General features: G+C 44.5%; 1 protein-coding gene across 3 annotated transcripts in view; it reads right to left on the minus strand.

Moving 5' to 3' along the window:
- Positions 1-3,020: 3,020 nt before the first annotated feature.
- Positions 3,021-15,622, minus strand: part of Slc25a27 (solute carrier family 25 member 27) — a 28,592-nt gene continuing 15,990 nt past the window's right edge. For 2 of the 3 annotated variants that reach the window (XM_028890691.2, XM_028890692.2), the window contains 4 exons: positions 13,087-13,171; positions 11,171-11,263; positions 10,500-10,602; positions 4,495-4,738 (listed from right to left, as the gene is read on the minus strand). In XM_028890691.2, the coding sequence (XP_028746524.1) occupies positions 4,667-4,738; positions 10,500-10,602; positions 11,171-11,263; positions 13,087-13,171 (353 nt within the window). In that variant the 3' untranslated portion in view covers positions 4,495-4,666. Of the gene's footprint in view, positions 4,739-10,499; positions 10,603-11,170; positions 11,264-13,086; positions 13,172-15,622 lie in introns of all 3 variants that reach the window. The other variant, XM_028890690.2, reaches the window with a different exon arrangement.

Raw genomic sequence — 15,622 nt, forward strand, 5'->3', positions numbered from 1 at the left:
TTTTTTTTTTTTGATATGTGAGGGGATATGAGTATGTCATGGTATGTGTATGGAGGTCACAGGAGTCTGTTCTTTCTACCATGTGGGTTCCAGGGTGGAACTCAGGTTGTCTGTCAGTCTTGGCAGTGGGTGCCTGTACTCACTGAGCCATCCTGCCAGCCCGTCATGAAAGGTTTTCATGTGATGAAGATGGTATTTCTTAAAAATAATACATTTGACACCAATATCTTTTCAGTGGGAAGTTGAGCATTCGGTAAATACAGTAATGAGGTTCAAGGCACTACTCAACGTTATCTTCTGAAGAGAGGGGGAAATAAAATACAATAATCTGTCCATAAATGTTTTTCTCTCCATTTCCTTAAAAAGAGAAACCGCTTCTGATTTAACAGAGCCTCTAGGCGGCTCCCAGAGAAGTATTATAGAATCCTTGCTTCCAGATAGCTCCTCCGTGTATGGGAAAAAGGGCATATTTATCCACTTAGTAGAGGAAGCAAAGGGACCCATGGGTGCTAGAGCTCTTGAAAGCTTCTGATAGACGAAAGCTGGAACTAACTAGCCATCCGAAATAAAGGATGGGCGAGGTGATTAGACGGAAGTTAGGCGGAGGACACAGAGCGGAGGTTGTAAGATGTGCAGACAAGTGGAGCACACCTCTAGGGAAATAACCAGCGTGCTGTGTAGCTGAGAGGAGGCCGAGGTGGGAATGCAGGGAGAGAAAAGGCCGGAAACAAACGGCGAGTCAGAGCGAGAGGGCCTTCAACACGTCGCTGAAGATTTTAACTTTATTGTAGGTATGAAGGAGCAGCTGAAGGTGATACTATGTGATGCAGCCCAATTACTAAAAGAAATTACCCTGAGAAAAACAAAGTCCATGGTGACACAGACCAGCTTATGTTACAAAGTCTGAGTACAGCATTTTCCAATCTTGGAATATGAGGAAATATTACACTCAGGGAAAGGCAAGTCTAATTGAAAGTATTTTTCTTTTAAAAACAGGATATCAAAATGATGGCCCATCAGATACAGACTGGGTTAACATACAGAGAGTAGTAGCTTGTCTATATCTTCCTATAGGGCAGTGGCTTGTCTAGACCTTCCTATAGGGCAGTGGTTTGTCTAGACTTACCTATGGGGCAGTGGCTTGTCTAGACCTTCCTATAGGGCAGTGGCTTGTCTGTATCTTCCTATAATGAAACAGGCACCTAGAGATGGGGAGGACTAGACCACAATGTCAAAGTTCTGTTCTGTTAAAAGAAGAGCCCAGACTTGGAGGGAGGTTCTTAGACTTCAGGGCCAGACGTCCTTCCATGTTAACTGGCACTCAGTAACAATACATGGTTGTCTGGTAATCTCTGAAGAGGAGCTTCGGTTTAACAGCGGGGAAGAGAACAGCTTACTTGCCAAATTTTGTTTTATTTGGAGACAAGGTCTTTTATGTAGCCCAGGCTGGCTTTGAACTTACCAAACAGTCAAGATGACCTTGAACTCCAATCCTCCTACCTCCAATTTCTGAGAGCTAGGATTACAGGTATGTGCTACCATGCCTTGTCAAAACCCATATTTGAATCATCAAATATTAAAATTATACATTTTTCCCCAAGAGATTCCTGGAAGGAATCTGGTTTTGTTCATGGAGGGGAAAAAAAAGTTTAATTCTCTCAATTCCTTTTTAAATTAACACAGCAAAAGAGGCATTTGAGACCTACATGAAAGCTACAGTCTTAAAATAATGAAGACAAAACGAATACATTGTATGTAGCAATAAACAATTATATGTAGCAATAAACAATTTTCTTGAGGACAGCCAAATAAATGAATGAATGAATGAATAAATAAATAAATAAATAAATAAATAAATAAATAAATAAGATACAGCTATCAATGAGGGCAGTGATTCACATAAAAGCAGAAGATCTACCTAGTCCTACCCATGAAGGATTATAATCCAACAGGTCCTGAAGCTCTCTAAAAACACGTATTATTCCTAGGGCTGGAGAGATGGCCTAGTGGTTAAGAGCAATGGCTGCTCTTCCAGAAGACCTGGGTTCAATTCCCAGCCCCCACATAGCAGCCCATAACCACCTGGCTCTTTAGTTCCAGTGCCCTTTTCTGGCTTCTTTAGGAACCACATGCAATTGGTACATAAAGAAACATGCAGGCAAAACACCTACACATGTAAAAGAAAAAAATAAGTAAAAACCCATATTATATCTAACTAAAATCAGTCTTAAGAAATGCTATTCCTTTAGTTAGATATACTTGTAAATTTGCTTATAAAGAACAGAGAATTATTTATAACAAAAATGTATAGATTTTTTTCAAGAAGAAAAAAATATTTGATGAGAAAAAAAAATGTGTGAAAGCAAAAGAAAAGAAAACTGCCTAGAATTTTTAATACCGAGTCACAGAGAACATGAGAGGTGCCCAGAGTCGCACAGTAGGAAAGTGAGAAGGTGACAGACAGGACTCTTCTGCTGTGTTCACTTCTGGAGAGGACCAAGCGTTTTCCAAGTGGGTACCAAGAAACCAAGCTTGCTAGTAAACCGTGGGTGTGATGGGATATCAGTTAGAGACACAGCAAACAGCCAGTGATGGAGAGTCTCAGTGTTTATCTAATCCTAAACTTTGTGCTGCAAGCAACACAGATTTACTGAAAATGTACGAGATAAACAACATCAACATTAAAAAAAGCCCAGGATGACTCAAGAATCCGAAATGGGGTTGTCGTGAGATGGACGCAAGAGTTGCTTGGGCACCTAACCAGTGTACAATGATGGTCCGTTGTAATGCCCATAACAGTCAGGACCTTTGCGCTTTGCAGCCTGAGCAAGCTCCTTTCTCTGGGCTTCAGTTTCCAAATCTGTAAAGTGACGTAGTTCAATCAGATGATCTTGAAGGATAACTTCAGACAGTTTCAGAAATTCACACGGATTCAGAAACCAAAGAACAACATGTCAGTATGGAAGCAGTGTTTCAGCCCCAAGCCCCCAAAAGAATAAGGCTAGGCCAATTTTTAATAGTCCAGTTTGCATATAATTATTTAATTCCATATTTACTTAGTCATAAACATTACAAAACATAGGAAAACCAAAATTCCCCCAAAATGATTCATTGTGGAGCAGAATACGTGAGGACTTAAGCAGATAATTTAGTATGATCTGGACTATATATATATCTAGCCACTCAATTATAGATTGACAAACGCAATGGAAAGGTAGGCAACCTGAAGACATAAAGAGATTTCGCAAACTCCACCTTCTGCAAGTAGAAAAATGAGACGGCTACACACATTGAAAGATCTTTAAAAGTGTGCTTCCTCCTTTAAAATGGCAGTGATTATCCATCCCCACAGTCATGCTACACAAGAGCATCTCTGTCCCTCAGGACATCTGTTAGTTTGGCTCTGAGGTCTACCTTGGGCCTGAGTGGTCGGGGTTTTCCTAGTAACACCTCCAGCCTTTACCCCTAGCTACAGCCACCCATCCTGAAAGGCCATGTCTGAGGCTGGGGGAGCGGCTGTGGGCAGGTGAACCTGGAGAAACCTTTCTACAGCAAGAGAATGGATGGGATGCAGACTGGAGAGATGTACCACAGATGGCGTACACTTGTCACATTTTATGCAAGAATGAGTAAGATTCAAAATGACTAATACTCGGGCTTCTGAAAGTTCTAGAATGGCATCTGAGTTCTCTCTCTCTCCCTCTCTCTGCGCTCCCCTCTCTGGGACAGAGGAGACAGGTACAGAAGGAGACACACCAGTGTGAGCTGCCTTCATGCCAGTCTTGCTCCAAAAACACCCAGGAAGAGCTGAGGACATGAGGTGCTCCATAAGACGACCCTGAGAGCTGAATCTCAGTCGAACATGGTGTGGTTTCCGTGTGTTACGATTCTCAGAGCTACTGACAAGTACGGGTTGTGACGCTACACACGGCAAGTGATCTGCTCTCGCGGAGACAGGCTGTGGCTGTCAGGGGAAGTTACTAGGTTCTAGCATGTGTGGAGGGGTGAGCACATCTGTAAAGGTGGGCCCTGACAGCAAGCAGCCTCTTTCCCTGCAATTCAAACATCACTTCAAGTTGTCTCTTTGATCTTTCCATCCTCCTTGCGAGAAAAGGTAAAGCCACTTCTTTCAGCACTAGGGAAACTCAAAAATGTTTATTCTTGAATTTTCACTCGCCTCTCTGGAGTATACGATATGTGCACTCTAATAACAGAAAAGTGAGTTGTCACACTGCAACAATAAATACTGGCGCACAGGTTAAATGTGTTGCCTAAGCACTACGCAGTCTTCCGCATGGCTGACGCCTAGCCAGGTCTGAGGGCCTGGCTCCCTCTGGTACTCCTCTAGGCAGATACTTTTGCAGAGATCGGCAGCTCAAAGTCTAAACCTTCTGGTCCAAGGTCAAAGTGGTCCAGGTTCCATTCTTCAGGAAACGCTGCGCTGGGTCTCAGTGGTTGGTCTTGAGAGATTGGGACCAGAGAGATCACTCTTAGGGAAAGAGTGGAATCTAAGAGAACTCGGGTGTCCATAGAAATATAAAGCGCTGCCCCCTGTAAATCGCAGTCTCTGTGGAGTAAAGTATCTTCCTAAAGAGGTAGAAATAATAGGGGGCGTGTGTTGCGGATGCCCTTGTTCAGTAACAATGAGCCCTCTAGCTTTAAGGGCTTAAAATGGACTGACTCCACTCATCTCTCTGATTTTTTCATAAGTGAGCCAGAACACCATTGACCAAGGGGTCTGAAAGATTAACCAAAGAGGTTAGTGCACATTTCAAAGCAATTAGAAATATTCTACATATCGCATATACATCTTTGAGTGACAGAGTCATTTTCAATCCACTTGTAAAACAAAACAAAACAAAAGCCACACAAATATCTTGTTGTTTACCTTTGTAAATCACCTTGAAACTTACAAAGCATTTTCATGTCACAGATTTCCCTAAAAACAACTTGCAATAGGAAAAAAAAAAGAGAGATCTTATCCCCATTTTACAGATGAGAATGCTGAGCTCAGTTTAGTAGTCCACTGCCCACTGACATGGTGTGGGACTAAACCACAAAGTTCTTTCTACCAGCTGTTACTGGCTACAAGGCTGTGATGTGGGACGTCTTGGTTTCTGTACTAAGCTGCTCTCCAATTAGACACTTAGGAAGTGAGGAAGACAAAGATCATCCTTTAAGGGTTGGGTCATGAAAATCTCAGTCTCAGATGTCTTGCAATCTGCACAAACAAGTTCACACTAAATAGAAAAAGGAGCTCCTGCCTCTGAATGGCTTAACCTTAATCTGAATGACCACATCGACAGGAACCAGGAGGGATGTGGACTGACGTACCACACTAGCAAGTAGGGATTATCAGAGAACGGGTGCCTGGAGGGGATTCCTCCCTAATTTGGTTCTGATCAGTGACTGACTAGGGAGGATTTCCATTTTATAGGAGAGCTAACCAGTTAGAAACTAAACAGGATTTGCTACGTGTGTCTGTAAAGGAATGCATATGCCTGTGTTTGGATATACTAAACATGTCACCTAGGCAGACCGAGGATTTACTAAGTAGTGGTTAGCTGATCTGCACAGACATAGCTGAAATCATAAGCACAAAGCTGTGACCGTGCCATATTCCTGTGTCATCAGGAATGAAGCAGTCAAGGAGGCAGCTGCAGGGAGACCAGGGAGGCGGGGGTGGGGGGTGGGGGAGGTGGGGGTGGGGGCTGGTGAAGTAGGACCCTGCAGCCATCTCTAATGGTGTGGCTGTTAGCTTTGCTCTTCATATGAATGCAACATTACAGGTTTGAAACCATGGGGCCAGGGGAAGCAACTTCATGCCTCCTCTGTCTGGGGGAAAGGTCCGTGGTGGGGTTCAGTGGGGGTATTGAGTGAGTTCAAGAGAGAGAGCGTGTAGGCTGAGGGGAGCTGATCGGTGGGACTGACTGAGCCCCTGTACATCCATGCTGTCTTTCTGAGTTCCCCATCAGCACAGTAGTGACTGTTGTCAATAATCCACCTGCTTATGGACCTGTGCTACTGCCTCGGGTTTGTCTTGAGCCCACTGAAGTCTGTCTCTGCAGAGCAGGATACTCAAAAGCTCTCTTGGCTTGACAGTCTTAAATCTTAAATTTACAAATAAGCTCCTCCTCCCGATGTGATGCTTAGCAAGCAAGTACCTCCCAAAGCTAACCCGGGCTCACACAGGGCTTGGATTTACAAAGAACATGCTGGCCCGGAGGCATTGGTTACCTGTCTTATTTACCAAATGTATTGTATGGTGTGACCTAATCATAAACTTCAGTGAAGTTAGCTGGGTATTTGAAGGTGCTTATGAGTCAGATGTCTGGGTTCAATTACACATAGCAACAATCACCAAGGCAATAACAAGCATACTAGTGATGCTTGCTGGGTAGGGAGCCTTTCCTTGGCATCAGCCCTCCATCTCTATACACCCCTACTTTTTAGTTTTTCCTGTGTGTACAGTGTGCGTGTTTGTGTGTTTGTGTGTGTGTATGTGTGTGTGTGTGTGTGTGTGTGTGTGTGTGTGTGTGTGTGTGTGTGTGTAGGTATGCATGTAGGAGGTGGCCAAAAATAGCTATCAGGAATCATCCTCAATTGCTCTTCTGTCTTACACAGTGAGGCAGGGTCTCTTGATCAAACCCAGAGCTCACTGATATGGCTAGTCTGGCTAGACCACTTGTTCTGAGGATCCCCACCTCTGCCTTCAGGGACTGGAATTACAGCCGGCCACCACACACAGATGACATTTACATGGGTTCTAGGAATCTGAACTTCTGAACTTCGGGCCACACATATGTGGCAGGCACTTAACCACCAAGCCTTCCCCCCAGCCCCCATCTCTCTATAGTCTTTTAAGATTTTTATCAACTAGCTAAAGGATTCTGAGGAACTCAGTACACTGAACCAATAAGGAAAGGGAGTCAAAGTCAAAAATAGCTATGAGGGGCCAGGAGGTGGTGGCGGCACACGCCTTTAATCCCAGCACTCGGGAGACAGAGCCAGGTGGATCTCTGTGAGTTCGAGGCCAGCCTGGTCTACAGAGTGAGATCCAGGACAGGCACCAAAACTACACAGAGAAAACTTGAGCAAATCTCTTCCACACTGAGACATGGTTTTCTCATCTGAAAATGTAAATGACAGTATCTGCCTTACTGTGTTCTTGTACAAATTTAGAAATGATTCTTGTGTGTGGAGCGCTTAGCGTATAGTAGGTACTTTAAAAAATCACTGCATCACCTCTGCCTCCACACATGATGCTGATGCTCATGATACTCTCTCTCCCCTCTCATCTGATAAGCACCTACAGAAGCATCATAGCCCAGAAAAAATGACGACTCTTTGCAGCCTTCTGTGGCCTTCAGACAGCTACCGGCTACAGCCATGTTTTCTGCATTGTCCGTATTCCACACAGTATTTTTCATGCCACCAACAGATACAAGCTCCTTAGAAAGATGTCCTCCAACATCACACTTTACCCACTAATCCGTCTCCTCAACTTCTGGACAGGGTGTGTGTGTGGGGGTGGGGAGTGTTTGAAGGGTGCACCTGTCCCTGGCCCCTTCCTGTAGAGTGCTCTCTACTTCCTAGGGTTGATACTGAGAAATACCAGTTAGTGACTGAACATGGTCAAGTTATGCAGTTGCTATGACTTTATTTCCTCCTCTGTAAAAGAGGGCTGTACAGCAGCTCGATGCATAGACAACTGGGAGAATTCCATGGCTAAGCCACAGTTACAATGAGAACCGTGCTGGCAATGCACAAGGTGATTCATCGATGCTTATCATTTCTATAATTTTTAACTATGTACTTTTCATTGTCATTTTCTTTAATGAGCGTCTTATTCTTGAGGGTGGCCAGGACCTCTAAAAGCTCCTTCTTTTTGTAAGCCCAATTAAAAAAAATCTCTAGTTTCAGTAAGAAATATTCAGCTTTAAAATGATTTTAGGCTAATTGAGACCACCAAAGTAAGGTGGGTTTTTGTTCTAGTGCACTTTGTATCATGGTCTGACTCTAAAGTGTTTCCCCCAAAGGCTCATATGCTGAAGTGTTGGTCCCCAGCTGGGGGAGCTACTGAAAGATGATGGGATCACAAAGGCACTGGCCTCATCAGCAGACAGTTAATCCATCCATTAGGAGGTAAGGCCTGGTTGGAGAAAGTAGGTCACCAGAGGTGTCGTGCGTGCGTGCGTGCGTGTGTGTGTGTGTGTGTGTGTGTGTGTGTGTGTGTGTGTGTATGTGTATGTATGTATGTATGTATGTGTGTGTATGTGTGTGTGTGTGTATGTGTGTGTAGGATGTGTGTGTGTGTACACACCACCAGTGTATGTGTGTGTAAGAGGCCAGAGGCCAATGTTGGGTGTCTCCCTCAATTGTTTCTCTACCTTATGTTTTGAGACATAGTCTCTCAATGAGACCCAGAGCTCACCATTTCTGCTAGACTAGCCAACCAGTGAGTCCCTGAGATATATTGGCTCGCATCCCCACCATGCTTGGCTTACAGGCGCACACCACTGCATCTGGCTCTTTACACAGGTCCTGGGGATCCAAACTGGTCCTTATGTTTACACAGCAAGCACTTTACCCACTAATCCGGCTCTTCAACCTCCGGACAGGGTGTGAGGAGGGAGTGTTTGAAGTGTGCACCTGTCCCTGGCCCCTTCCTGTAGAGTGCTCTCTACTTCCTGGACACCATGAAGTGAGCGGCTTTGCCCTGCCACATGCTCCTACCAGGATGCTCTGCCTCAGCAGCCCACAAAGGCGATGGAGTCAGCTGACCAACCGAAACCTCTGATACCCTGAGACCAAATAGACTCTTTTCTTCTTTCAGGTTGTTTTGTTCAGTATTGGGTATTTTGTTACAGCAATGAGAGGCTGACTGACATATTTATGCTAAGAGTTTCTTGTTAATAAGCAGTTACTATCCCATAGTGATAGACAGCACACATTCCCAGTGGCCATTTGTAAGTGGACAGTTTTTACACTCCCTGCATCTCCCTCTCCACAGTCCCCCCTAAGATTCCGATTTTGGTCTAATTCTGATATTAAGACTGTCTTCTGTATATCTATCTATTCAGATGTCTTACAGCACTCCAAACTTATCTGCATCAGAGATTAAATGTATTGAGTCTACACTTTCCTTGCCCTGCAAATGATGCCCATCTGTCAAACCACTGTCAGAACCAATTGCCCAGAGCCTGTTTTTCCTGTATCTTCTCTGGCTGTTCCACTATCCTCATCCAATCAGTCTCCTGTACCCCAAATACCTATCAGAAGCTGCCCTCTTCCCCTCACTGTCCGACTTCCGTCTGCACCACCGTTATGCTTCAATAAATACCCCAGGCCTTTATCTCAACTCAGGGAAGATAGAGTAACGTAAAAGTACAGAAGTGCCTGTCCTCAGCCCACCCCAGTGTGCACAGTTCACCTGGCCTGCCTCAGCTGCCTTCGCCTCTCTGCCTCGCCTTTGCCCTTTGCCCTTTGCCCTCCTCCTTCAGGTCTCTGCCTTGCCCTTTGCCCTTTGCCCTCCTCCTTCAGGTCTCTGCATCTTGGCCAGCTGAGCTTCCTACCCTGCCTTCGGCTTTCGGCATGCCCCCATTCCTCTCCAGGAATTGTTTTCTTACCATTTGGCATGCTCAAGCCGTATTCATGCTTAAAATTTCAGCTCAAAGGTCTCTCCTAGGGTGGCCTTCTCCATTCCCTGGTGTGGGCTGTACCTACTTGCTATGTATCGCCACAGCACTCGCAATTCCTCCTGTGAACTCACTGTTTAGAGCTTCTTACTTGAGGCTAAGCCCTTACTACAGGGCATGCACTCAGATGTGGGCAGAGATACTTATGTATTATTATGCTAAGTTTTGATTAAGTTTCTAACCCCACAACTCATCCGCATTTTCAAATATTTATAAGTACTTACAAAAGTTCCTTGTTTTAAATTATACTTACTACATTACTAGCTCTGTCTAATGCTGTATCTCGCTGCACTGGAGTAAATGACAGAAGCATTGGTACAACACTTTCTCCTAAAGCAGGGTCTCTGTGATAATAATACCTGTATAACTTGTCATCAAAATAACAAGTTCGGAAGCAGCAAAATTTCCCCGAAAGAGCTCCATTTTTAAGTCTACACATTCACCCCAACCCAGGCTATTTTAGTGAAGGGGAGTAGTAATGGCTTTACATTACATTAACAGCAAATAAGTAAATAATAAATAGCATGTCTCTATCTACTTTCAAAACAGATTATCAACCTATTTATTAATAAATGTGACTGGTTCATTTAGCTTTTGTCTGTCAAGAAAAGGAACATGATTCTAAGGAGAGGTGAAAAAAACCCTAATACAATATTTTAAAAAGAAAGCATGGATGGGCCTGTTGTGGGGGTAGAGCCAAGCCACACACCAGAAGAGAAAATGGAAAATATCTGTAAAGTACAAGTCATTTAAATTCAAAGAAAACAAAAATTAAAGAAAATCAAAAGACCCCATCTTTACCATTCTGAGCCAGGATGGCAGAAAGCCTTTGTACAGGCTCAGGAAGCCTTCCCCTTGAACAGCCTGGATCAAGCAGTCAGTTGATGACTTATATAAAAGTCCCCTGCAAGGAGAGAGAGACTGTAGTCAGATTTCCTCCTGTGTAAACAGAGATGCAAACAAAGCCATCTCAGGAAGGTCATCATGAACCAAATGCTTTCTGCTTATTTAGAACAAATAGGAGCAGCACTTCATTGACATAGGTATCTTCATTTGAGCGGAGGCATTTCCCTGCTGACTCTTTTTCCCATCACCCCCTTGGGCCTCTCTGAGTTCATTCCACCTGACCTCTTCCAAAGAGAACACACTATTTGATACTACATCACATTCTGTTACCTGAAAGGCATAGGCTCTGAACACAGCAGTCTGAAAATTCTCAGCAGAGTAAGCTTTCAAAAACGCTTGGAAACCAATAAAGTCACAGTAACTACTTTGTGTCTAAATAATATGACCCCAAAGGCTTAGTATATTTGCATTAGACAAAGAGGAGGTAATTTCATACGAACAACTGCCCCATTGAGCAGGAAAACACATGAATACATCTCTATCACACAGACCTACAAGAAAGCATCTTTGAAATACCAAGCCTGGCGCAGACACTCCAGCATGTGGGCACCAAGGGCTTTATCTACCTTCCTTGTTTGTCTCGGGGTTGGTTCATTATTCGGCTTTTAATGACATCAGCTGGTGTTCCCAGAATGGAAGCTACAAGTCCAGAGCACAAACTGTAGACACAAATAAAGGAAATTCAAAAAGAATGTTTAAACAGTTCCCAAATTATAAGAAAAGGCATTTAATATTGAAAAAGAATGCAGTGCTAAATATTCTTTGAGATTAAAATTAATGCTTAATTCTATAAAGAGACAGAAAATATTTAAAGCATGACCAGCCAACAGGTATGTGCCTCCTGGTGACAGGTTTCCTTTTATGTAGGGAATGAGAGCGATAAGATTCTCCCTTTGAGAGAACTTGGGAAATGGAGGTGTTTGTCAGGAAAGTTTGATGCCCTGAGTCCTGATTTCAGTTCCCAGAGCCACAGTGGAGGCGAAAGCTGACTCCTGAAAGTTGTCCTCTGACCTCCCCAAGCATGCTCTGGCATGCACACACCCGCAGGGCATATGGTCACAACCCATAACCCCCACACACACCCACACACCCACACACACTCACTATTACTACTAAATAACAGATGGTTAAGAAGACCCTGTTCTGGAGTGTCTATGCTCTGCTTAAGGACAAGCCAAGGAAAACTGGCCATCTTCAGATGCCGACCAGTGCTAAGAAAAAGCAAAATGGGTAAATGTGACAGGTGCCAACCAGTTAAGCAAGTGACGGGCAGGCAGGGACAGGCTCTGGGGTGACTGAGTCACCTGTCAGTACAGATCTGGAGGAAGTGTTATGAGGACAGAGAGTAGCGGGTACAAAGGAATATTCTTGGTACACAGAGAGAGGGTGTGGGGGAGAGAGAGGAGAGAGAGAGAGAGAGAGAGAGAGAGAGAGAGAGAGAGAGAGAGAGAGAGAGAGGGAGAGGGAGAGGGAGAGGGAGAGGGAGAGAGAGAGGAGGGAGAGGGAGAGGGAGAAGAAGGGAGAAGGTGTAACTCCAATATCAACTTGAGAATATTAATATCACGCCACATATCTAGGGGCATCTCAATAGCATATGGGGATTGGAGCTTTTTCAGTCTTGGGCAACAAAACCAGGAGCCAGATGAAACAAATCACTGTGATGTGAAGGACAGCAGAAACCAAGAGTCACTCATTCCGATGGAGAAGTTGGCATTGTGTGTCAGAGAAGGGACGCCGAAGAGCCGCATCCCTCAAACCCTCGCGTCTAATTCTGCTTCCTCTGGGCCCCGTTCCTCAGTTCTTGTTGTTTTGCTTTGTTTTGTTTGTTTTCTCACTCCTTTGAGGTCTGTAGTGACTCATTCTTCTCGATCTTTATTTACTGTTCATAGTTTTCACACGTGTCAATTCCCCTGTTGGTGAGCTCCTGGACAGGGCCACTGTAAGATCCAGGCTGGGACAATCAGCCCAGAAGGCCACACATACCAACTGAACTGAGCTGAAGAGACCATTTATCAGAAACTGCCACTGAGGCAGCCCCGTCAAGTACAAATCCTTGCTGAGTTTAATCTGAAATATGCCATGATTTCATCTGTCTCTCCCACATTTTAATTGCAACAAAATTGAAGACTCTTTAAAAAACCTAGCATCATCCTTCTCTCGGGGTGATAACATGACATTCTCAACCAAAAGATCCCCAAAGTTAGAATTTATGCCAACAATTCAAGACAGGGCTATATATGTGTCGAGAGGGACAGCAGAGGGTTACAAGCTCTTACTGCTCTTACAGAGTACCAGTGTGTGGTTCCTCGTACCTGCACCTCCAGCTCAAGGTGGTACAACACACCCTTTGGGCCTCCGGAGCCACCTGCCCTCACATGCACATGCCCACAAACGGACACAAATGCATACACATAGCTAAAAACCAAATCCTAAACGAGGAAAGGAAACAGAGAAAACAAAATGACTCAACACAGCTACCTACCTGGATAAACCATGGGTGGCGATATTGTCCTCAAGTGGTGTGTTCAGTACCAGGTAGTGCTTCACTGTATCGTAGGTGGTTAAGTCTGGCGAGGGAAAAGGGTTGAGTAGTCATTCATTCAGCAGTGAATGTCTTTTGTGTCAAGAGGATGCTGGGCTTGGGGCTGCACCGTGTGCCGGAGTGAAAGACACTGTTCTTGTTTTTAAGCAAAGCTACAAACAGTAGGAGAGGAAGGAAAGGCCTGGGCACTCATCTCTAGCCATGTGACTCTGGAATTTTTGGTCTGAGAAATTTCTGTCTGAACCTAAGTTAGATTAAGTTAAGACCCTGACAGTCATAATCAACAGATCTGGACCACTGTTTTCCATTCAGCTTGTTACAGCTTTTTCGAATGGCAATAAGAAGCTACTCAAGGATTTTTTTTTTTTTTTTTTTTTTTTTGGTTTTTTGAGACAGGGTTTCTCTTGTGTAGCTTTGCGCCTTTCCTGGAACTCACTTGGTAGCCCAGGCTGGCCTCTAACTCACAGAGATCCGCCTGGCTCTGCCTCCTGAGTGCTGGGATCAAAGGCGTGCGCCGCCACCGCCCGGCTACTCAAGGATTTTTTAAGAAGAGGAGTTACACCACAGTCCTGGGGTTTCTGGCGATAGCCCACACCGAAGAACAGGCAAACGAATGGTGATGTGGTGAGAACAGCCGGGCATGTTTGAGGTAGAGATGCAGTGTGATTGCTCCTTTTCCAGAAGTCGGGGCAAGAGTCAGTAAGATGAGCATCTCTGCTCCCTGCTGGCAGCTGAAACAAGCAAAAAAAAAAAAAAAAAAAAACACCACATGTCCAGATGTCAGCAGGTTTAAAGGAAGCCCTCTGCAGGCAAGCGAGAAAAGAAAACGGGAACCCCACAAACAGACAATGCCATGAATCTGGAAGGCCTCTTGTTAAAATGACACCTACCCGAGATCCAAAGAAAACATGGACAAAATGGCTGTTTAGACAGCTAAGAGAAATTGTCCCGAAGAAAGGAAAGCCTCTGCCATGAGGCAGGAGCTGGCTTAGGATGTGAATGAGGATGCAGAAGGCTGGGGTAGCAGAGCATGCATGGGAGACAGAGAGCTCTAGGAGACAGTGCTGGCCCAGGCTACTGTGGAGAGGCTCAGAGGTCACACTGTAGGAAGGGGACTAGATACGAGACCATCACGCTAATCCTAGTAAGAGATGGTGTTGCCTTGATAACGGTGCTGTGGAGCCCCGCTCGGCTTCTGCATAAATCCTGAAGGCAGAAATAGCCAGCAGATTAAATACAGAGAAAGAAAGAAAAGATGAAAGCAAGCTGCTAAATGTGAACAATTTAAAGGGAAGAGCTGTTATGTTTGGAGATAAAGATGTAAACAGACAACTTTTATGTATGTGTGTATGTATGTATGTATGTGTGTGTGTGTATGTATGTATGTATGTGTGCATGTATTTTTTACAAGACAACAGTATTTGTCACCTTTGTAAAGCCAGTTCAGGGATGGTGGGGCAAAGTGCCTATGGGGTGCCTGAGGAGGGACCATTGAGGAAGCATCTGTAGTGGCCATACAGGACACAGTAAGTCATGGATGAAGCAAGAAGCTCCAGTGACAAAGAGAAGACAGGATCAACTGCTCTCAGTAGCTAACCCACACGAGGACAAGGAAAGAGACAAAGTTCCTACCCACACAACAGAGTGGTTTGTGGGGCATTTGGAGACAATGGAGGAGAAAGTGGTTTGAGAATGAAGTTTCGTTTAGGTACCTTCAAAGTGAGAGAGCCAAAGGCAGACCCCGAGAAAGCAACTGGAACTTGGTAGAGAGTTGAGGCAAAACTTTGAAGGAACAAATTGAGAAACTACAATCACAAGGATTCCGAGGGAAAAATTTAGCTATCAGTGAGACACAGTAGATGTACATGGAGTGCACAGAGAAAAGATTTACTCCCTTCCACATTTAAGTGATCTGTTACTGGAATTCTCAATTCCGGAGAGACATATCATCCAACCTAGAAGATTTTTTCACTGATTAAGCCCTGAACGTTTGATGAGTCCATGTGAAAGACTGGGAAAAAAAAGATTAGTAAAACCATGGCCATGGCCTTCAGGGGCTCACCATGTTGTGGAAGATACAGACACACAGTAGAAGAGAATGAGAGCTGTAGGGACATGGAAAAGGACATCTAATGTGACCAGGTAAGGGGAGGGACTGTAAGAGGTTCAGGAACAATATCTGGGTAGAGGTGACAGTTTAGCTGGGTATTAAAGGGACATGTAGATGAAAATGAAACACAAGAGGGTCAAGACTGAAAGCAGAGAGGTGAAGAACAGCTTCCTATGTGCAGGGCTGTGGTCTCAGCTCACGGCTTTCTGCTGTGTTCCTGCCAGCAGACACAAAGAACTGCCCAGGGAGCTGAAGGCATGTGGAAAGTTCTGTTCCTAAATCCCCACTTTGCTATCTAGTGAGAGGCCAGTGGAAGGTGATAAGGACACTCACTGATGGCATGCTGGATCACTGATTAGAGAAATC

The sequence above is a fragment of the Peromyscus leucopus genome, chromosome 16_21 (assembly GCF_004664715.2).
Source record: "Peromyscus leucopus breed LL Stock chromosome 16_21, UCI_PerLeu_2.1, whole genome shotgun sequence".
NCBI classification, from domain to species: Eukaryota; Metazoa; Chordata; class Mammalia; order Rodentia; family Cricetidae; genus Peromyscus; species Peromyscus leucopus.